Here is a 24,401-nt window from a genome sequence, read left to right as displayed (position 1 = left end):
TTAGGGTTTTTTTTTTTTTTTCAGTCGTTGTATACTTCCTTTTTTGTTTGAGCCAAAGTTGACAAAAGCATCTCTGCTGCTTTCATTGTATTTTTTCTGACAAGATCAAATGCTGCATTATATCTTTACATGATATATGTGAAGCACATGAAAATAATACTTCCTGGTATCTCTTACCCCTAATACACAGTGCCATAAAGAATGCAGAAGGTGCCAGAATGACTCAGAGATATGGCTTATCTATTGGATGCTGTCTCTGATAATGATCTGTATCAAAGATAAAATAACACCAGTGTAGAAAGGTGATAAGTCATCTACCGGTATTAATACTGGAAAAAGGACTAAGTGCAAGTTCACATCCAGCTCCCATGTCCTTCCTGTGCTTATGGACTACCTGCAGTTCATGTCTTTGAAAAGTCATCTGTAGGAGACTTACCAAGCATCTCTGTTTGGGGACATTGTAATCTGTTTGGTTTGATGTTAAGTAATTATGTTATTTTTTTCCCCTTTACCTGTTATAAGTCCTGTAGACTTTCCAGTCATTAGTCCATTATAATTTGAAATGCTTAGAATCCATAGAGTTACAGGGAGCTCTGTAGTTCAACTAGCTTCCCAGAGCAATACCAGCATGTTCAAAGCAGGTCACTCAAGGGGTTTTTTTCAGTCGTGTCTCAAAAAACTCTGTGATCAGAAAGGCTACAACTTCTGTTCAAGTAACTGTTCAGGTCCTTCTGAAGTCCAGCCCAGTCCTCAAGTATATTGACTAGTATCCTCCTGTTCCATGTCATCTATATTCTTAAATGCTGTGCTCTTCATACCTTCCTCTGGGTCATTAACAGAAATGTTAAACATGACGTGCCCCAGGATGGACCCTGTTGTATCCCTCCTCTTATTGTCTCTGGATAGAGTATGACCCTCCATGCCCTACAAAGAAAGTCTTGGGTGTTATTGCTATCTGAAAAGCTAGACATGAGCTGGCATGCTCACAGCCCTGAAAACGTGTTGCATCCTGGGCTGCATCAAAAGAAGTGTGGCCAGCAGGTTGAGGGAGGTGATGCTCTCCTGAGACCCCACCTGGAATATTGCATCCAGCTCTGGCATCCTCAGTACAGGAAGACATGGAGACGTTGAAGCAAGTCCGGAGGAGGGCTGTGAAGAGGATGAGAGGGCTGGAGCACCTCTCCTATGAGGACAGTCTGAGGGAGTTTGACTTGTTCAGCCTGGAGAAGAGAAGGCTAAGGGGATATGTTATTGCAGCCTTTCAGAACCTAAAGGAAGTCTACAGGACAAACAGGGAGGGACTGTTTATCAGCATGTGTAGTGATAGGACAATGGGTAATGGCCTTAAGATGAAAGAGGGTAGATTTGGATTAGATATTAGGCAGAAATTCTTTACACGGAGGGTGGTGAGGCCCTGGCACAGGCTGTCCAGAGAAGCTGTGGCAGCCCCCTCCCTGGTGGTGTTCAAGGCTAGGTTGGATGGGGTTGGAACTACATGATCTTTGCAGGTCCCTTCCAACACAAACCATTCTGTGATTTTATGTTTCTAGAATCCTATTATCTACTAATGCAAATGTATGACCCTTTAGGTATGATCATCTATCGAGCTCTTTATCCATCTAGTTGTCCTACACAGATCATAATGACCTATATAATGTGACAAGTGATCACTGATATGGGAATTAGTTGGTGTGTCTTTGGAAGCATTGCTGTCATGGCTGGTGTCTGTTTTGTATTGCTAGGCTGAAGATGAAGAAGGGTACCGTAAGTTGATTGACCAAAAGAAGGATCGACGCCTGGCCTACCTATTGCAGCAGACAGACGAGTATGTGGCTAACTTGACTAACCTGGTATGGGAGCATAAACAGGCACAAGCAGCCAAAGAGAAGAAGAAGAGAAGGAGAAGAAAGAAGGCAAGTAATTACATCTGGTATTTTAAGACCATCTCCTCCTCAAAGTCACTTTTAATGTTGATAAATGTAGTGATACACAATTGTCATTCCAGAGTATCGAAAATCATTTACGCTGTCAAATTCTTAACTCATCTCTCTCCACTGAATTTTCTATGAAACGTGCTATCATTAATTATCGTTAGGTGAGAAGAAGGCAGGATTAGAAAGTTATGGCCTGTTAATAAACTTTGTAGAGGCAAAATTGGGCCAGACATATAAATTGAGATTAAAGTATCCCAAAAGGATGCAATAAAACTGAAACACGTTACATGAAGAAGTTAGGAGAAGCCTGGTTTGTGCATCTCTTTCATATAGGGTAATTTTTTTAGACCTCCATATTATGCTCTTGGCTCAGTACATTTTGTAGGACCACTGAAAATGAGGACCATTGGAAACAAGGACCATTGGAACTTGGGTAGTTTTATTATAGTAAATGGGTATTCTTCCTGTAGTATTGTTCATGGTTTGTTCATTTAATTGAAGCTTTTCAAAATTACTTTTCTTTGTATGAAATACTTTACCCTGTGAGAGAGACTAGTTGTGGAAACGGAGCAATACTATTTTTTAAAAAAAAAAGGGAAAAAAATCTGTGTGTGAAATAAAAATTAAGACATTAAGTAATTTTTGTGACCTCAGTACATTTCATCTCTTGCAGGATGCATAAGAGGATTTTTATAAAGCTATTTCTATGCCTGGTTTGCAACTAATTGCTGATACGAAACTTTACATGGTTTACAAGCAGTACTCTAAATATGCTAATAAATACCAGCATATAAAAACTAATTTTGGAGATGAATGACCTAAAAAATGCTCTCATGTTTTCTACTGTCTCTCTCAAAAACCTATGTACTTTTTATTGAGAGTATGTTCTTAACATATGAACAGTCCTCCGCCTACAATGTTAAGATGTAACTTACGTGCAGTTCTTGACCTGTATTGCCAGTGAGAGCAGACCTGGATTAATGTATGGAATTCACAGTACAGATAATCCTTAATGAGATAGTGTGTGGAGTAAATGCACTGCTCTAATGAAAAATATTAATTCCTCCAAAACTGTACTTTTATGGTATCTTTATATTTCTATGATAATTTAGCTCAAGTATGTAAAAGGTACAGAGTACCTTCTGGTCATGTCAATAAAGATACAATTTTCTGTCAAGATAAGGAAGAAGGAAATAAGTTCCATAAATATTCAGTGTTTATAAATACTCCAGCTTGAAACCTAAAGGACGATTAACAGAAAAAAAAATCTCAACTTTGTCTTGATCATTTGCAGATTTTTGTTTATAATTAAGTTCTTTGTACCAAGCTTTTGCTTATCTCTCAAGAATACAGGGATGCACTCTTAATTTAACATTCTGTAAATTTGTTACTTCACATCTGCAGCACTCATTGAAGTTAGCGGGCACTATGCCTTTTTCCTGAGTCATACACTTTTAATACCCTTTTATGTTTTTAATCCATGTAAAACAAAGTTTTATCTATTAATACCTGGAGTTAAATATTTTGTACTTCCAGAGAAATGAGAGAAGGGAGTTCTCTAGGGTTTTCTCCTAGAAATGGCAATGAGGAAGTGGAAGACGAAGAAGTACTTGTCTTTGCCAGGGATCACATTATATGCTATCTGTTCTTATAATGATAACATTTGAAATTATTTCCTTTTTTTTGGGGGGGGGTTACAATTTGGGGAATCTTTATGGTAGATTTTCCCTCTTTGCTTTTTTCACATTCCTTTATTTATGTCATATGTCTCCAGCCTCCTGTTCATGTAATGTCCCACACTGCAACTGCAGTCGTAGATTAAAAAAACCTCCAAACCTTGAGATTAAATTTTCACCTGATGGACCAGTTTAACTTTCTCTGCAAGCCTTCACCTTTGTCTGTAGGAGTTTTTCCTGTCATATGGAGAATGAAGGAAGCATAGCTTCCTATTTCTATAAAATTGCTTATTTCCTTGTCAATGAGCAAATTTTTCAAGATTAAAGACATCTTTGCTTAGCCCAAAATGCAAGTGCAAGATATGAGTCATTATTTACATTGATCTCTTTTATAACATGTTTGTGGTCTCATAACAGGATCTAATCTTTGCACAGTGAGCAGCACTGATGCTTACTGCTTATTTGTGGTGTTTTGAATTGTAAGGTTCTTTCCATTGACTATAGCAAAGCTATAACAATCTTTATGTATAAGAGAGCAGTCTCATCTGCAAAAGAGTGCACCTCTCCTCTTGTTCATCCCAGGAGGAAGTATCCTCGATCAGTGTAGGTTATTCACCTGAGATCAGATATGTGCTATTGTAACTTATCCTCCCCCTCTGTTCACTTAACTTTTTAGTTCTGGTACAGTTCCTTTCTTTGTCAGCAAACATACCTATGACTCTGGAACACTCTGGAACAAGCAGCATTCAGGCTCATGTTGGTAGGATTCTAACTGAGCATCAGCTGTTTGTGTTGATCAGGACCAATGACATTTGTGTAGCCCAGTGAAATATTTATAAGCCTCTTCTTCAGGTTATTTTTTGTATACTAGGAGTATTATAGTTCATAAATATTTTAAAGGTTTTAGACTAGAATTAAGCCAAGCCAGATTTCATTTATGGTAATATTGGTGGAAGAGTAGTTGGCAAATGTAATTAGGCATATGTCCTGAAGTATGAAGGCTGTGAAAAGATACAAGAATAAGCTTTTTTTAAAAAGTAGAATTGACCCATGTGTGCTGCTGCATGTTCATTTGAAGTTCATACCTTGGAAAATGGACTTCAAAGGCAAAAACAAAGGCTCAAAGCTTGATCTGAAGGAACTATTGAAAGTCATCACAATATTTGGAAGTGTGGCTATTCCTCAATTATACTTCTTTTAAAAAAAGAAACTACCTGATTATCTAAATTTATCACACATTAACAATGCTTGCAAATTGTTCACCTGTAAAACACAGTTTAAGAGAACTGTTCTTGTTAGTCTGGTCTGTTTACATTTGTAAACAAAACAGAACTGTGCTGTAATATTACAAATCAAGCACTGTGACAGGTGCAGAAGCTGTATTCTTGCCTTTCTTGCTCTTTGTGAGAATTGTTTAGTAAAGTTCCAATTCAGAAAGAACCCATGTCTTCCAATTTCTCATACTATCCTGATATTTTTAAGTAGGGGAAATGAGGACAGGATTTGTTGAAAATACTACTTATTTCTGAGTGATGCCTGGGGAAAAAGAAAATCTATCTTAATCCAGATAAGAAATCCAGGGTTCTTCTTGGTTGTAATTTGCATAATGGTGTCTCAACTTAATTGAAACACAGTGCAAAGGACTCCCTAAATACCCTTTCTAGTTAGTTGTTAGACAAAAAAAAAAAAGTTGTGTCCATACCCAAATCAGAAGTGCTGTATGAATTTCAGTGTGCAGTGCCTAGGGAAACCTCTGGTAAGCAACTGAACTCTAGGCGGACCAGGAATTCAGTAGGCCAGCCACTTTTTAGATGCAGATTTAATGCAGTGATTAGAGTTGGTGTAGGTACACCGTACTAGTAAATGTTTTGTGTGTGCAGTAGTAACTCTGTGCCTATCTCTATCCACCCACACCTTAAATTGTGAGCATCCCAGGCTATTCAGAAATCGAGTGAAACATATTCATGGTCCAAAACACACCATATAAAGTATTTTCTCTGTAATTGTAATCTGACCATGATATTTTTCACTTTTTCATTTGTTGTAGAAGGCTGAAGAAAATGCAGAAGGAATGGCGTCTGGTCTTGGTCCTGATGGAGAGGTATGAATTTTACAAGGAAGGGGTTTTTTAACTCTCCAATGATTGTTCTACATGCCATTGCTATGGCCTAAAAACAAAATCATGACTAGAAATGCTCTAAGAAGAGCTGTTCTTTATAACCAGCAAGAAAAATTATCCTGACCAGCATTTATGCAGCCTATTTGACTCAAAGTTGAAGACTTAAAGAAAAATACATTTAATCTCTCTCTCTTGAGTATACTGAAGAGTCCCTCTCAGCTTTGATACAGGCTTAAAAGTAAATGGTGTTCTTGCAGTCTCTGTGTAAACACCATTTACATTGTAAAATGAGATTGTAAACATAATATATTCTAGCTTCTCATTTTTACAAAATACACTATTGATATTACATGGAATTATCATTCAGACACAGGATAGACTGTAGTATTCTAATAGCTTAAGAGATGCAAAAGTTCTTTCTCAGAAGCATATGGACGTGGGTAATTTTTCTGTGTCATTTGAATAATATTTTTCATTCAGTAGCAGAGCGTCTGCTGCCTCATTAAGAACTATTCTGTTAATGCTGTTTTTCTGTTCCATTTTATTTTATATAAAGGCTTGAGAATTACATTTATTGTTTTACTTTTGGTCTTATGAGCGATATTTTTGCTGAGGTAGCAAAAAAATACGGTTGCACAAGGAATGTTACATGTAACATTCCTAAAACTTCAGTATTTTCAGAAATGGGGTAAGTTTTGTATTGTATCAGTCACTGCATTTATAATTCTTCAGAATTACTTTTTCTTGTTCATATACATATAAGGAAAAGATTCTTCAGGAGAAGCAGTATTAGAAGGCATAAAGTTTTTAAAATAGTAAACCTGTGATGGAACAGGGCAAAGAAGTAATAGGAAAAGTAATGATACTATTCTGGTTTTGTTAGAGCACAAGAATCGGTAAAAGGTTTTGTTATTGTAGGTTTTCAGTCAGAGTAATTGAAGAAGTCAGGACATTAACTCTTTGCAATATACCTTCTTTACTTAAAAAGCTAGCTAAATTGCTGCTCCATGTAACAGAAATGTCGCAAGGTCAGTGAATGGGTTTTTTGTTACAGATGTTTATTGATGTAAGTAACAGGATTAAATGTCTATAAACAGACATACCCTGTGTCTTGTTTCACAGAAGCCAACAGTGTTTCTCATATCCATGCTGCTCTTGTTAATTTATTTGGAATACTGCTGTGTGTTTGTGGATGTCATAGAGTATGTTAGACACAAAAATACTGTGGCTTATTTTTTACTTGATAGTCATGTGGAAAGGTTTGGCTTGTGGTAACAAAACTTCACTGCTTCTTCAAATCTGGAATTTCAAAGGTGCTATTGGTTCTTTGTATTATGTATGACAAGCATGACAGTGTAAAATTTCATCTGAATTTTTAGCCCATAGATGAGAGCAGTCAGATGAGTGACCTACCCGTCAAAGTGACTCACACTGAAACAGGCAAAGTTCTTCTTGGTCCAGAAGCACCAAAAGCAAGTCAGCTGGATGCCTGGCTGGAAATGAACCCTGGGTAAGTAGTTAGCATACAAGCAACCCGCTTTTTCTGTTTGCATTGATTTATTGGTTTTTTCATGGGCTTCTCTTTGTTACTCTTTTTTCTTTTTTACCTACACAATTAATTTATTATGTGTAAGTGGAGTAGATGTATTTAACCTAATCTCTTCTCTTACCTGTAATTCCTAATCTTTTTGTCCTAGCTATGAAGTTGCTCCCAGGTCAGACAGTGAAGATGAAAGTGGCTCTGAATATGAGGAGGAGGTATGTGTTTTAAAAAAAAAATACTGTGACAATCAATTTGGTAAAAAATAGTACTTAGTCCATGTGATCTTTTCCTCTTTTCTAATAACAAAGGAAAGGAAAATAGTAGCAGGTGGGTAGGTATTTTAAGAATAATACAAGCAGGACAAGTAAATAGTTTTGTTAATCTTTTCACTTCATAGCAGTTGCCCTTTATACATGCTGTAAATGCCTAACTGGTAATCAAGCTTAGGAAAAGCAATTACTTCACTCTGACTTAATAATCATGAACTAGAGAATATAAGCAGGTTCCTATTTTAAAATAAAAATGTCAGGAAAGGCTGTATTGTGGCTTTGTACTGAATGAAGTTAATGTCTTTAATGTTTGTACATTGGAGGTGTTATTCTGAATAACACAGTTATTATTTATATATTAGTTTTTATTAAAAAGTTAGGGATTATGCCAAGGATTTAGGTTCTAATACAATAAGGCTAGCCTTATTGTATTCAGTACTTTAATGATGATTTAAATACTCTTATTACAAAAATTTAAAAAGAATCTGGAAGTTAACACACACAAAGATCCCAATTCCTCAGGGTCATGATATTAGATATTATGAATAATCAGTGCCAATACTTGTGTAGTATTTTTCAGAGAAGTGCTTTCTAAGAGAGAGGACAACTGAGGAGAAGGACCCTGTTCAATCAACAGGCTAATAGTGGAACTAATTATAGAATTCAGATTTCTTAAGTCTATTAGCCTTTATAATACTAGCCCAAATAACCACCAAAATTGACTGGACTGTATAATGTTAAGGCACATACCTTTGTAGGACTGATTACTGCTAATGTAATTCTACAAAGCTCTCAATATTGACAGAGGAAAGGGCCTGATACCTGTCATATTCTAGGAGGAATGTTGCAGTTTGAGCACAGACTCTTTAGCAGCGATATCATTTAGAACTGTGGAAGTAATTCTTAGAATATGTTTGCAGAACTCAGAGCAGTGTTTTGTTCAGCTTGTTACCGGTTGCAACTATAGCCAGAAAATGAGTTATTTTTTAAAAAAGTAAAATGTGGTCTGATACTAAAAAACAATGAAACTAGAATCCTAAAGTAGTAGCTCTTGGCAACATTTTATGTTTACTAAATGGCATGCTGGGGTGTATCAAGAACAGTGTTGCCAGCAGGTGGAGGGAAGGTTCTTCTCCCCCTCTGCCCTGGTGAGGCTTCATCTGGAATAGTGTGCATCGTTCGGTCTCCCCAGCTCAGGAAGGGCAAGGAGGTACTAGAGGGGGTGCACTAAAGGTCTACAAAGGTGGTTAGGGGACTAGAACATCTCTCTTGGAAAGAGAGGCTGAGGCACTTGGGACTGTTCAGCCTAGAGAGGAGAAGACTGAGGGGGTCTCTTATAAATACTTGAGGGGTGGGTGTCAGGAGGATGGCATCAGTCTTTTTTCAGTGGTGCCCAGTGACAGAGCAAGAGGCAATGGGCACAAACTTGGATATAGGAAGGTTGACCTGGACATGAGGAGGAACTTCTTTACTGTGAGGGTGGCAGAGCACTGGGACAGGCTGCCCAGAGAGGTTGTAGAGTCTCCTTCACTGGAGATATTCAGAACCCAGCTGGATGCTGTCCTGTACAGCCTGCTCTGGGTGATCCTGCTCTGGCAGTGGGGTTGGACTAATGATCTCCAGAGGTAACTTCCAAACCCTATTATTCTGTGATCCTGTGCACCTGGAGTATGATCTATACATGGCACTGGAATTCTTTTGGTGAACATGGTGGACAGAGTAAGACTTTTAAAAGTAAGATCATTAAAGGAGTATTTCAAAGTATCATGACTTCTTGTTGGTTAATGTATCTCAAAATTTGTCATTGTATGCTATGGTGCAATTCTGTTGGAGAATAAGTATAAGTTGAATTTTATTATTCAGGTTTTTCTCATAAAGCCTTGATCAGTGAAATCTGTGAATATGTGAATGCAAGTTCAAAGTATGACTTTGAATGATGCTGCACTTCCTAGCACCCCTGTTATTTTTCTGTAATCTATAGGATGATGAAGAAGAATCGAGCAGGTTAGAAGCAGATGAGAAGATCGTCCTGGATCCTAACAGTGAAGAAGTTTCTGAGAAAGATGCAAAGCAAATCATTGAGTGAGTGTTGATTACATGCTGCTTTTTGCTAGGAATCATGATTTCTTACGATGGTGCTTCCCAGAAGTATATTGCTCTAGATTACACTGAGTTGTGGTAGCTTCTCTGGTATGAACATCTGCAGAAGGAATATGGTCATTTGGTATTAATTGTATACTGTTCATAAAGTAGCCTGCATGCTTTGGTGTACTCACCACAGTTGAGAATTGGCACTTTTTCTTGAGGCATGCATATGTGAGCTGTAGTCAAAAAACCCTGTTTGTTTGTGGAAATTCACTTTAGTTCTTCTTCTGCTTTCCAGGACAGCCAAACAAGATGTGGATGATGAATATAGCATGCAATATAGTGCTAGAGGGTCTCAGTCCTACTACACTGTTGCCCATGCGATCACAGAAAGGGTGGAAAAACAGTCTTCCCTCCTTATTAATGGCACACTAAAACATTATCAGGTAAGAAATCATTGAAATATTAAAATATGTGAACTGGAATTACACTTGACATTTCAGTGTGGTATTTCAAGTGGCAAACTGAAAATCTGTTAAGAAATAGAAGCTCTTTAATAATGAGAATTTAGGAATTATCTGGACAAAGGAATGATGGTTACCAGAGCTAACATTTCAAAAATAATGCTTGAAGAATAATCCTAACTTTCTGCATATGCCTGTTATTTTTTATTTCATTGCAGATCAATAATATTTAAAGGTTTTGGTGTCCTCCTGTATTATACTTCTGTATTCTGACATAAGGTAGATTCATGTATGATTGAAAATGTCCTTGGTACATGTTTTCAACATTTCTATTACTGTACAGCTTTCTGTTAAACTCCTGGAACCTGCATCTTTTCTTCAGTCAGAACATTATTTCTACATAAAGAGTAATACTTATTCATGTATATGTATATGTATATCTATTTCTACTTGCACAGAACTAGGAGGAACACTGTTTCCTAAGTGTGCGAAACATTACGATTAAAGCTCCTTATTCCTAAGCTCATCAGCGCTGACAGCTATTACAGTACCTTAAGTCTTTTAAAATTCAAAAGTTAAGATGATTTCTCTTTTCAAAGTATTTTAGCATTTTTATGTTGGGTTCCTCACTGTTTGACATGGTGGGGAAAAAAGAGGCAAACAAAAGCTGAAATGAGGGTTCAGACTGGGTGTACAGAAGAGGACAGTGGTGCTGTGGGGCAGGGGCTCTTGAGAGAGGGAGAGATGTAGAAAAATATACTGTTTTCTCAGTTATGATACCATCTTTATTTTTGCTGCCTCTGTGAATACATTGTCCAGTTTGTGCACCCAATGAAGCAGAAAGCCAATAGATGCAGTTCGCAGTCTTTACCCCATAATCTTGTCTGGGAATGTTTACCTGGTGTAATAAATGATGTATAATGATACTAATGTGATGGCCATATTGTCTTAAAGTGCTCATGGATGAGGAATTAAGATGGTGATAATTCCTTTACCTCCTGAATTGTAATTACTTATGGAGCATAGAAATACTCTTAAATTATTCAGACCTGTGCTTTGCAATGCAATTTCTCTTTGTGCCACAAAGCAAAATAATTCAGTCTGTGGAGTTACACAGACACTCACAAGGATTATCAATCAGAGCAGGTCCTTTAGCTGCTCAATATGGTATCTAGCAATTCAATGCGTGGATTTGTTCGTTATGCACCAGAGGTAAGGGGCAACTTGCCTAAGGAGATGGATGTCTGGAGCATTGAGGCTTGGCAGTTCTAGAAAGAACGTTCAGGAAGAGACAGTTGGGCAGCTGTCCCCTTCCCTCCCAGTGTTGCTGTGTCCTGTACCTTTTACATGCTTTTACTTTCTCAATATTTTTTTCTGCTTTTCCTTGTTTACTAATGTCAAGTTTGCTTAGATTGAACTTTCTCCACTGACAGGAGACAATGACCTAAGAGACAGTTTTCCTGTTCTCAGTTCTGAAGCTACTTTGTAAGTGGGACATGCAGATACAGAACAAACTCTGGTGAAATCTTAGTGGCCTGTGTATTTAATATTAGAAGTCATTGTGTTCCCAAAAGCCAGTAAATTGGCAAAATTATTTTGGATGCTCTCTCACAGAGACAACAGGTTACTTCAAGGATGTAGTGTCGGCTTTTTTGAACTTCTTCAGGTCTTTTCATTCTCTCTTCATGCAGGGACAAACCAAAAGTCTGGATATTAGAAACAAAAACTTACTTTGCCCTTACTTGAGTCATGTGATACACACATAGTCTGTGATGAGAATAATCTGAGTCAGTGCTTTCTAGCAGTACACTTTAGGGAAACTTTGTTATGTAGACATTTCTTTGAACTCTGACTTGCTTCTAGCTCTGGGATTTTATACGCACAGGGGCCCACTCTGACATGTGGACGCGTGTACAGCAAACACTAAATGGATATATACTGTAAGAGCTTTAGCGTACCACTGGTGCATTTGGCACACACGAGGCTTAGATGGTTTGTATGGACTTGATAGGCTTGGTTTTGAGAGCTTTTAACTGACACAGATAAGTGGCATGAAATATACACAGAAAGTTTAACATTTGACTGTGTAGAGCTTGAAGAACAAATTCTTGTAATGCTGAGTGTTTATCAATCTTACATCCCCAGTGCTTGTGTTGCTTTGTGTACAGCACAAAAAAGACCATTCATATATGAAATACGACTTCATATTATGGACTCTGCTAAACAGGAGTGATGATTTTCATATAGCTGTTGCCAGAAGTTTACATTAGATTTGGGTTTTCTGAGGGGAAGCTGTTTAGACAGCCAGGGATTCCTGTGCATATAGTATTGCTAAAGGAAATTAGAAAGAGATGTCAGATTGTTTCTGTAGTACTGGTGTTAATGATTTGTGTGGATCTTAAAAAACTGAAAACGTAATTCTTGATTTCAGCTCCAGGGACTGGAATGGATGGTTTCGCTCTATAATAATAATCTGAATGGAATTTTAGCTGATGAAATGGGACTAGGAAAAACAATACAGACTATTGCACTCATCACTTACCTGATGGAGCACAAAAGACTCAATGGCCCCTATCTCATCATTGTTCCGCTTTCGTAAGTAAAGGATCTCTTTCTGCTATTACCATTCAGAGCATCACAGATTGACTTATTCAGAACAAATACTTGTTTTTCATGACAAGATGAAATGCACAGTGGGATTTCAGTGAGCATGTATTAAGTGTTTTCATTGATCATTTCTTCCCAGATAATATCCCCATTGGAGGGATAACTAGAAAGCTGATAAAGCACCTGATTCCAATTTTGAACTTAGTGAACTTACTGTAATTCACTCCTAAGCCACAAGAGGGGGGTGGTATTTCTTTCATATTGCATGCCTGAGTTCCCCGTTCAATTAATAATTGCAACATTAAAAATCTGTTTCAACTGGCACCCCATCTGATACAAAGTAATCGTGCTTTAATGAGGTTGGATGTTCTTTTAAGTACTGTATAACTAACTCTGGATGTAGCCTTGATGAGCAATATTTGCACTTTGGTCAGGTGTCCAGATCATGACTGTTTATTGTGCCAACCTCTTCTGCTTTTCCTTAGCTTTCCAAGGTGCTGTGCATTTTATACACATCTTCTTATGTGCTTCCTTTCTCTAAAGGCGAGATGTGGGTTTTAGTGACTTGAAGTACTGTGTTTTAGAGAAGAACTATCAGGCATTGTAAAACTGATGTAGGATATCGAAGATTTTGTGTTTATTCTTGTGTAAATGACTTGATGTGCAGAAGTTCCCTGTCCTTTTTGCTAGCTAATGTATCCACCAATTGTGCTGAGCATGGAAATGTTTTGCAGGATTGGGATACATTTTATCCATGACCATCTCTTTTGATTTCTTCTGAGGTATCTTGTCTTCTGACTGTACTGAAGTAGTAACTGATTTCTCTAAAAGACAGGAACTGGACTTTCTTTTATACATTGTAAAAGCCACCTTTCCCTGCTGTTCTTGAATGGTATTGCTGTCATCACAGGTCCAATAAGAAGAAAGAAAAAAACCTAAATGAAGAAAGAAAACAAAATCCAAAATAATCAGAAAAAAAAAAACCAACCCAAGAAAAGCAACCAGAAAAATCTTACTGTTATTTTTGTGTTGCTGTATCATGATAGCAAATATCTTAACCACGAAAACCTATTTGTTGAGATCAGAAGGCAGAAACATGGTGCAAAAATGAACCTTCATAGAGGCACTGGGTGGCACTATGAGTAGTTCTACTTGAGTAGAACACAGGTGAATTCTATTATCACCTTAGTGAGGCTGTATTTGGAAAATTGTAATGTCAGTTTTTGGATCGTAAGCAGTATAAAAGAACTTAAAAATCTATTTTTTGTTCAGGGTTGTGTTTCTTATCCTTAATACGCTCCAAAATACAAGGATGCAAGTAAAATACTATTCTAAATTGGTTTCAAAGAGGCCTCTGAATATGAGCGGGAAGAGGGTTTTACGCTTTTTTCTGTTTACTTCCCTCCACGCCCGAGATTTTATTACAATATACAAAGCGCATTTTTTTAAACATACTGTTAATTGAGGGGATTACCTGAAATGTGTTGAAGAGTTTGCAGCCACTTGTAATCATTTCTAAAGTTTGACCTGCAAATGATGAAACATACTATTTTTTCTTTATAATCTCCATGATAGGACTTTATCCAATTGGACATACGAATTTGACAAATGGGCTCCTTCTGTGGTGAAGATATCTTACAAGGTTTGATTTACTTTTTATATGATTATAAAGTTGAAGGAATGATAACAGAGGCAGTTTTTCCTTTGCCTCTCCATTCATTTCCAAGCTGTTTGCTTGTTGATTCATGTAGATCAGTTACTAAGCAGTGAGAGTTAATCATACTAAGAAGAAAACTGTAATAAACTGTAATTACTTCCACATAGTGAAATTCGGAGTAAAATAGTTAATTATCATACTGCAAGGCTTCAGGTGAAAGCAATACAAATGAAAACTACTTCACAGTGTGTACATAACTGAATAATTTGCTGTTTGACTACTGTAGCACTGGTATGGCCAAGCAATTTTTAAGGAGACTAGACCACTAGCTGTGTTTGCAGTGCCTAATAAACAGAGCTTTATGGTCTAGCAACCATTTAGAGAAAACATTCTGAAGAAATCTGAACTGCATCAATATCCTGTATACAGTACTGTGGGATTACAAGTTCATGTGGCTTCTCTGTGTTTGGTATTCTTAAAAATGGTATATTTTCTTGATCATTCACTTCTCTCTCTTAGGGTACGCCTGCAATGCGCCGCTCACTTGTTCCTCAGCTTCGAAGTGGAAAATTTAATGTTCTTTTAACTACTTACGAGTACATAATAAAGGACAAACATATCCTTGCTAAGGTAACAATGACTGTCATCTCTTAACAGCAAGACCCTGGAGACACCTTCATATAGTGCATAGCAGAAACCACATTTTTGTTTTACAGAGCCCCAGTTGTTCCTCTAAAAAAAAAAAAAGCTTTAATTTACTTTTCTGTTCCTCTGTTTATGGTTGGACTTCTCAGTCATAGTGCTTCTTCCTGTAAGCATCAAGATTTTCCTGTACATTGCCGGGAGACTTTTCCTTTCTGCAATTCTGACAGTACTGTATGCCTGGCTGTTCCTGGAAAAACATGACTTTTCTCCCTTCTGCTTAATGGCATTTAACCTCATCTGCACCCCTGGCTTGATTTTTTTTTCCATTTCTTTCCTGACCTGAAGCTCACTTTTGCTAGAACCACAGCTGTGTGGTTGCTTTTTGCCAAATGATGAGACAGTTAACTGTATCATGAATCCTGACTCTTTACTACATAAGGCTGTGTTCTTAAAGACTCACTGTGTACAGGTGTGCCTCAACTGTAATGATTTAATTTGAAAGGTACTGTAATCTGAGATTATTTCATACATGCACAAAGTGGACTAGAGAATATTTTGCCATAGGGAGAAACCATATGGTCATACTGTTCCTTTCCTGTTGATTTTCACTTTATTTAATTCTGTTACATGCTGCATATTATTTTTTCTCTCTGCTAGAAAGGCAGTACATTTTCTTAGCTCAATTCTGAATGCCTGAGGACCATCTGAGACTTTCCTTCCCCTATAGGGTTTTGCCCACCTTTGCTAAAAGATAAGGATAACACTGTGCCATTCAACCTGTCCTGGGGAAAGGATTATTATCTATGAAAGTATAAACTTAGGCTCACCTGCTCATATGGTCAATGTGGCATGTGTGTTGACTGTCCATGTTGTCGTACAGGTGGTAACAAAAAGCCTGAACAACTTTCTTTCCAGACTGCCTTTAAGCTTTCATTTTAAGAAAAAAGGAGCTTCATTTGAAGATGCAGAAACTGACATGAGATACTTGTAATTATGCTATTTTCTTCTTGAGTAAAAATGTAGGATTACCTGAAACAAAACAGCCTTTGTCCTATCACTGGTCTTCAGTGACCAGTGATAAAACCCGAGGGAACAATATAAATCTGTGACAGGGGAGGCTTAGGCTGCATATTAGGAAGAGGCTTTTCACTAGAGGGGTGGTCAGGTACTGGAACAGGCTCCCCAGGGATGGGGTCACAGCACCCAGCTTGACTGAGTTCAAGAAGCATCTGGACAATGCACTCAGACCCATGCTTTGACTTAGCTGGCCCTATGTAGAGCCAGGAGTTGGACTTGGTGATCCTTACGGATCCCTTCCAACTCAGGATATTCTGTGATTCTATGACCACAAAGTTCAGGGTTGCTGTTGTTTGTGAGGATAGTTATGTTTGAAAATACCTTTATCTCCTGCCAAGGTTCTTGTTAAAGATATGTTTATTTGGAGTTTATGTGGCTTCTTTTTTCCCCTATGAACATTATTCTAGCCTTAAAGAACCAGCCACCTTAATTTGTTTCCCAGATATGGGAGAAATCCACTGTTTGCTGTTGCATTTCAAGCCAGAATTCAGCATCAGACTCAGTGTACGTAGTGTTTGTTTTCTGGTTTTGATGCTTGCAAGGGCAAGCTTGATTTGGCTTTTCTCATAAATGAGACTGACTTATATCTTCGGTTTGTAATATTTTTGCTTTACACCTGCTGGAAGGAATTTGACCAAGTCTGATCTACCCTCACTTTGCCAACTTCTTTTCCTTACAGATTCGGTGGAAATACATGATAGTAGATGAAGGCCATCGAATGAAGAACCACCACTGCAAGTTGACTCAGGTCTTGAATACTCACTATGTGGCCCCCAGGCGAATACTGCTGACTGGGACTCCATTGCAGAACAAATTGCCTGAACTTTGGGCTCTTCTCAATTTCCTCCTCCCAACCATTTTCAAGAGCTGTAGCACCTTTGAACAGTGGTTCAACGCTCCATTTGCCATGACTGGAGAAAGGGTACTGTGGCAGTTTTTTTTAAAACATCAGAAAAAAAACACTTTGAAAAGAGAAAGGAGCTTATGCAGAAGGATTAGTTTTTGAAGTCTCCCTGGTACTTAGGGAATTAACATAACTAAAAGCCACCTTTTTTTTATAATGCTGGCAAATTTTAATAGCAGTGTCTCTTTGACTCAGAGTCAGTTTGGTTGTAACATGCAAGTAAATATTGCACATGCTTAACCTTTCATGTGAGAGAAGACATTACCTAATACACTAAGTTGCCTTGTAGTGACTTTTATAAACTTCTGTAGGTGGACTTAAATGAGGAAGAAACTATTCTGATCATCCGTCGTCTCCATAAAGTCCTCCGACCCTTCTTGCTGAGAAGATTGAAGAAAGAGGTTGAGTCTCAACTGCCAGAAAAGGTTTGCAATGAGAGGAGTTGTAGAAGGGGTTTAATACTTCATTTAAAGCATTGTGTAATGTTCCATTTTCAGATCTATTTTGCAGAAGAGGTCTTTAGCATGTGTTATTGCTGTCGTTGGTTTGCTAGTAACTCTGCAAAGAAAGTTGGCCACAGAGGAAGCCTGAATACCTGAACCAATCTTACAAATTCCATTTGTAGCAGTTCCTGTAATATGTGCAACTTATTCCTATAATACCTGGATTCAAGTTGTGAAGTGAATCAGCAATACACTGAAGATTAGATTCTGTCCTGTCCCATTCTTTTTGCACCATGTAGAAGCTTTGCTTCCTGGCTAATTTGCTCAAATTCCTGAAGTACTCCATAACCTTATGAAGCAGGCAGAACGTGGTCCTGTGGAAAATGCCCTTTTGAAATTGCATGAGTTGTTGTTTTTTTTAAACTGTTGCCTTTTTAATTAAGAACATACATTTCTTTTCTGATTTGAAAGATCATTGTTTTTATCTCTGGGCAGCTCACCTTGCCCCGCTCTCTCCTCCTCTGCTAGAGAAAGTTGAGTGCTAAGGTCAACTGGGTTAAAGCCATAGCAAAATGGAATTTTTTAAGTTATGGACTGCATAACACTGGCTGAATTAACAAAGAGCTCTGTGACAGTGTTCAAAGGAAAGGCTTTTTTAAAATGTCTTCTCATCTTTATAATGTTGTGGACAGCTACTGTTGTGAATTTCTGTTCCTTCAAATGTCAGATTCCCCAGTATCTTCAGAAGCATTTATTTCAAAAAATATTTAAGAACATTTACATTTAAAAATATCACTGAAATATTTTTCTATTCAGAAATCTGCTACTTAGAGCCACTGAATTTGATAAAGCTGTTAAATGGCATTGGAGGAGGAGGATTTAGAAGTTTTATACATATTGATGCTCAGGGGACCATGTGTTTTTTTGTTTCCATTAATTTGTTTATGAAAAAAGAAATTAGTCCAACTATGAGAAGTGAACTTATTAACCAAAACCTGTTAATCAGTTTCATTTGATCTTACAAATCTTTGTAAAGAAGCCATTGAAGAAATAGCCACTTCTCTTTAATATGTTCATCCTCTTGTCTTTCTGAGAAGAAAATAACCTGATGATTTTTTATTCTATTTATTTATCAAACATTAGGAATCTTACACTTTTAGGTACCACTTTAAAGACTTCTAGCCACGTAGCGTGGCATTATTATGTGACTTTTTATATAATTTATTAAAAGCATACTGACTGTAATCTGGAAATTGAGTGATAGAAGAAAGTTTTAAATTGTGATATGAAGTCTTTGTATTACTGGATTTGAAGATAGTGTGCACTTTAATAAATGTAGCGTCTCAAAGGTGAACAAGAAGTCTAACTGAATGTGGGTGAGTGCTTGATTAATTCTCTGTGGTTTTAGCTGATGTTGAGAAAACAATATATTTCTATGCCAGGCTAGAGTAATACAGACATAAAAATAATGCTAATTAGACGCTCTTGAGGGTTGCTTATTTGCTAGGTATCCAAGGATGATATTTTTATAATGCTTTATAGCCACATTGAAGTCCACAGGCTATTAAACATATTTTGTTTTTCATTGCATGTTAAGTATGAAAAAAAATTTAATTGTTAAAATTGCAGAATGAGAAAAAATGTTTGGCAATTCTGCAGTTGCATTATTTAAATTGAAATGTCCGATAGTAGTTGTGGGTCTCAGATATCTAATCTCTAATTAGAGATGCTCATTGCTGTGCCTGCAGTTGGACTACTGCCCACTGGAATTGTATGTGGTGGTGGTGGTAATGGATAAAATATGAGGGTTTTTTGGTTTATGTTTTAGGGTGATGAGAATCTGTGGTTAGATCCTAACATTGTTATGTCAGTGTGTTTATGGTTGGGTTTGAATTTTTTATACCAGGTGGAATATGTTATCAAATGTGATATGTCGGCTCTTCAGAAGATCCTGTACCGTCACATGCAAGCCAAAGGAATTCTTCTTACGGATGGTTCTGAAAAAGATAAGAAGGTACAATAGAAAGACTTAAACATGTAGGAAACAATGTATTACAATTAAATATGTAACACTATTTCTGTTTACAAAATATGTATATAGGCTCTTGCTGTAGGTGTCTGTCATGGGAAAAGACAGGTCTGTCAGACATGCTTTTGTTTTACAAGATGGAAATTTGTGCTCTCTGTTCCCAAGGGAAGGATAGCACTTGTATTCCCTGTAGTTACAGTGCCTTTCTGCAGACAGGCAATGTTTGGACAAAAAAAACCCTAAACCCAAAAGCCCAGCATTTCCCATGGACAAGTTTAATCCAATAATGTACTTGAATAATTGTGATTGTGGCAGTGTTGGCTGCAGGACATTCATCTTGTATTTCAGAGCTGGTTTTTCTTCTGCAACTTTTTCCCTACTTGCTTCTCCGCCCAGCTTTTTGCTTAACTAGTTCAAATCGCCTTTCCTGTCTTCTAACACCTCTATCTCCTTCCCCTCTACCTAAGGGTCTTAAACTTTTCCTTTCTTGCCACCATCTCTCAATTAATTTTTTTCTTTAATGGCTTCATTAGGCTTTCTTTATCCATGCTACCTGTTTCCAGCAGAGGGAAGTGGTGGTTGAGAATTCTTGCCTTCAATGCTCAACTAACTACTATGTTAGGAAAACTGCTCAGACTATAGGGAATTTCTTAAGCTGGACAGCTCTAGGAAATTACTCTTAGAACAAGTCATTTTGGAGCAAACCTGAGAAGATTTTGAAAGGAACTAAAATAAGTTATATTAGTGTGCCATACCCCCTTTAAACATAAAACCTCTGCTCTAGATGGAAGTTAATGGTTTTAGTGTACTTTCCAGAAGAGAGTAGTATATAGTATGATCAAGTAGTCTACTTTTCCATAATCTTACTATTAGAAATTGCTAAATTGTTGTGGACTTTAAAAATAATTCTCTAGTCAAGCAGTAAGCCTGGAATATTGCGACAAATCATATTACATTAGTCTGATTATATTTTCATAAAATTGGAACAAAAAAATTGGCATCTGAAAGTGTCAGGTGTTCGGCAATATTACTACGAAGTTCTCAAACTTGTATCTACCAGTTGCAATTAGTTTTTAACCATACAGTTGAGTTTACCACACCTGACTATTGCGTGAAATCTGCCCTTATTCTAAAAAAGATTCACTGTACAATAGGTTATGAGAATATACTTTTTTCAATATTAAGATGACTCATGAGATTTGCTTATCGCTAGTTTTTTATCTGCCTGTGGCCCTGTGTTTTTTGTGGCCTGAGAAACCCATATATCTGGTTAACAGACAGGAGGAGATACTGTGGAATTGAAAAGCATCCAGCTAGCATAATTTCCTATTAGAGGGTCAGACCCAATGGAATTTGTATGGTTTCATAATAAACAGTATAAATAAACAGTATGCAGGACTGTAGCTGCCCTGCTTCCCACTGTAAATACTGCAGGTAGAGATGTGATGCAGTTCACAGATCACTTACAGATCTTCCTTTTCTGTTGTGAAGCATCCTTATGGTAGGTGAATTTATAAAGAAAAACAATTTAGTGCACAGTAGCTTCTGGTTTGTTTTCCCTTTGTGAATGGGGTGTTGTTTTGGGGTTTTTTTGGGTTTTTGGATGGTTTTTTGTTGGTTTTTTTTGGGGGGGTTGCTTTTTTTTCAGTAGTGGTGTCATATTCAGGTTTGAGGTAGAAGTGTTTTTATGCCTGCATTTAAAAATATCTTTCAGAACCTTCATTAATGAGTAAAGAAGTTAGGTTCATCTTTTGATTTGCATTATTTGTACCCATAGGGAAAAGGTGGGGCAAAAACTCTGATGAACACTATCATGCAGTTGAGAAAGATATGCAATCACCCATACATGTTTCAACACATCGAGGTAAGACTGACAGGCTTGATTTTGAGAGTTGCATTTATTAGATGACTAGCATAATAGGAAACTGCCATTGATCCTATGTGTGTGGGAGGGGACATCTGTGTCTACTTCATTTGTGGACACATTTGCAAAACACAATCATTACAGTGCCTTATTTGTGGAAGCAAATGACCAGCCGCCAACTTTTTACTGGTAATCTGGAGTCTGAAGTTTTTAATCTTGTGGACACAGTTTCTTTAAAAAGTGGAGGTTTTTTGAATGTAAGATGTTCCAGAGCAATTTAGTATCTACTGAGACCTAATTTATGATGTAGAGACTGTAGTTCAAAGTGCTGCGTATAGTATCTTTATAAATAGAAGGCTGCTAACTGTTTAAAGTATCAAACCAAATTGACCTATTCATATTTTTTTGAAACAAAATTATACTTTCTATATAGCATCTCTCATTAACACCCAAAGTACATAAATATAATAATATATCTGGAAAGATCAAGTGTAATAAATACCTGGACTGCAGCTACATTTATGGATGGATAATTATGTGTTGTGAAGTATTATCTTTATAATTTCACTCCTTTTTTTCCTCTAGTTTGCTGATTCATTGAGTAATTTGCAAATAGATATTCCATATAGATTAATCAAGTTCTACTGCATTTGTAGTCTGGTAAAATGTGTGCTAACAGAAGCTACTTCTGCAAACTGTGAATTTTAGATGATAGTAGTACGAGAAAACATTAGGCAGAACACTGTTGGTACAAGGTGTATTCCAAGAGCACGAATATAATGTAACATGAACACGTCATGGATTAATTTAAATTATATGAGAATGCCAAATTTTGGGTTACTGTGGAGTTTGCGATAAATCTGTTTATTGCTTGTAACTCTGCAGGAGTCCTTTGCTGAACATTTAGGCTACTCAAATGGTGTCATCAACGGGTAAGTCTCAGTTTTTCCTGCTGTTCATAATGTTGTATTTGAAGTAATGTATCATATTCTTTTTCTAAAAGGTGCATGCTTACAAACTTGAGCAGTTTTTAGAACGTCAGAGGAGGCACAAGCCACATATCTAAAGCTAAAGAGCAGTACTAGATGTATTCTACGAGCTTTTTATGAACCTCCGTCTCTTTCAGGAGGATAGGCAGAGAAGGCTATAAACAGATTTCTTCTTGTTATTTTGAAATAGATTAGTTACCATCTGAAAATCATTTTGAACAGTTGGGATTTTCTTCTCTTTCTTGTTACTTTTGCCTTCTGCTGCCATCTTTACTCCAAAATAAAACAGTATTTTTTCCATTATTTGAAATGAAATAGATTAAAATTTTGTTCTTGGCACTTTTTTGTGCAACTGTCCAGAAATGACTGCCTTCTGAAGGAAAGGTGTGTATCTGACACTTGACCCCGTTCTTGTTAATGAACATCTTTTTTTTTATTTTATTTTTTTTTTATGTAGAAGACCAGATTGTTGCCTTAGCTAAGGAGACTAGGAGACTACTTGTCTCCTAAATGGTTTAGTCATTTGCTGATTACATATGTATGCATACAAGAAGGCCATGTATCTTGTGGTTTCAATTGTAGTGTTGCTAATGATAAATTGTATTTTGAGAGTACAGACTCAAGATAAGAAAACAGTTATGAGAATCTTATTTTTGGAAAGCGTATCACTGTTATGCTTACTTACTTTTATTCATTTTCTCAGTCACCACTTGAATTTCAGTGCTAAGAGTCTGTTTCATAACTCATAGCATAGAAGACAGAAGAGCAGCTAATCAAAGTAACTGCTGTTCAGGACTGCTAAGGTTATATGGTTAAAGAGCCTGTATTGCTCCTCCTATTGTCTCTCTATATTTGTTCAGTTTGGAATATTTAACTTCCACGTGCATAGTAATTGAGTGGAAGGGGAATTGTCTCTAACATATGCCTGATGAGTACAACTTAGAGCTAAAGTAAATACCAGTTGAAACCAAAACTAGCAGATGAATGCCTTAGCTGATAAAAGGCTTATCTAGCTAAGAAATAAAGTTCATTTCAATAAAAAATTAATAGAATTGAGTTTCATAAAGGAAGGCATTCAATGTGTTTGAAAGACCACGGTGTTTTTGCAATTGAAGAAAAGTCCTTTCCAAACAGGGGAATAATATATGGGTGTTACACTTTGGTTTGGGTTTTGGGGTGGTTTTTTTTTTCAAATAACATAAACAATTTTAAAGAGAGAGGTGATACCAGTCTTTTTTATCTTAAGTAAATTAATCTCTCTGTTATACTCTGACATTATAATGACTAAAAACTTTTCTAAATGCAGGTTAATTCGGCATTTACTGTGCTTTTTCTCTTCAACAGAGCTGAACTTTATCGGGCCTCAGGGAAATTTGAGCTACTTGATCGTATCCTACCAAAGTTACGAGCCACTAACCACCGTGTGCTTCTTTTCTGTCAAATGACATCACTTATGACTATTATGGAAGACTACTTTGCCTTCAGAAATTTCCTTTACCTGCGTCTGGATGGTAAGATAACTAAAAAACATGACTAATATGTTAGGAGATAGCATGCTTCATTAGTTTGGGCATGGAAGGACCTCTTCCTAGCATCCTTCTGGCATGCCAGTGCTGTGATGTGGCTATACAGAAGCGTAGACAGGTTCAAGAAATTATTTGACAAATCCATAAATGAAGAGTCTGCTAGTGTATTTATCAAGTTATGGCAGTAGCTTAAACCACAGCTTACTAGAATTTTCCCTGTTCTTACAGACAAGATACTGAGCAGGATGTACTCTTGCCTCTCTTGGTAGAGTTTATATTAAGTAGTTCTCCATCTCCCTGGCTTTTTGACAATTTTCTTTTATCTGTTTAACCTTCAAACCATTTGGTCAGGGATTGTAGTGACGAACACTCAAATCTGTTCCTGGAATGCAAATTATGTAGAGGTTTGATGTGGAGGGATTGATCTCTCTTTTGAGCAAGGTTGAAAATCCAAGGTCCAAAAGAGTCATCACTAAGTTGCCTGGAAGTATTCTCATGATGACATAATGCCAATGTTCTACTTAGATTCCAGTAAAATTAATTAATTTGTGCCTGTTTAAAGTTTGACTG

The 24,401-nt window shown here is 37.0% G+C and overlaps 1 protein-coding gene across 1 annotated transcript in view; it reads left to right on the top strand.

Moving 5' to 3' along the window:
* Positions 1 to 24,401, top strand: part of SMARCA2 (SWI/SNF related BAF chromatin remodeling complex subunit ATPase 2) — a 110,870-nt gene that overhangs the window by 44,026 nt on the left and 42,443 nt on the right. The window contains exons 10-24 of the mRNA XM_084278945.1: positions 1,743 to 1,913; positions 5,658 to 5,711; positions 7,109 to 7,239; positions 7,427 to 7,487; positions 9,523 to 9,623; positions 9,925 to 10,072; positions 12,522 to 12,685; positions 14,273 to 14,339; positions 14,874 to 14,984; positions 16,756 to 16,998; positions 17,292 to 17,405; positions 19,330 to 19,437; positions 21,230 to 21,316; positions 22,202 to 22,248; positions 23,650 to 23,816. Of these exons, the coding sequence (XP_084135071.1) occupies positions 1,743 to 1,913; positions 5,658 to 5,711; positions 7,109 to 7,239; positions 7,427 to 7,487; positions 9,523 to 9,623; positions 9,925 to 10,072; positions 12,522 to 12,685; positions 14,273 to 14,339; positions 14,874 to 14,984; positions 16,756 to 16,998; positions 17,292 to 17,405; positions 19,330 to 19,437; positions 21,230 to 21,316; positions 22,202 to 22,248; positions 23,650 to 23,816 (1,774 nt within the window). The remainder of the gene's footprint in view (positions 1 to 1,742; positions 1,914 to 5,657; positions 5,712 to 7,108; positions 7,240 to 7,426; positions 7,488 to 9,522; positions 9,624 to 9,924; positions 10,073 to 12,521; positions 12,686 to 14,272; positions 14,340 to 14,873; positions 14,985 to 16,755; positions 16,999 to 17,291; positions 17,406 to 19,329; positions 19,438 to 21,229; positions 21,317 to 22,201; positions 22,249 to 23,649; positions 23,817 to 24,401) is intronic.

This window comes from Gallinula chloropus (assembly GCF_964237585.1).
Source record: "Gallinula chloropus genome assembly, chromosome: Z".
Classification (NCBI taxonomy): domain Eukaryota; kingdom Metazoa; phylum Chordata; class Aves; order Gruiformes; family Rallidae; genus Gallinula; species Gallinula chloropus.
Note: the sequence above shows the minus strand (reverse complement) of the source record. Positions and strands in the feature narration are given on the sequence as shown.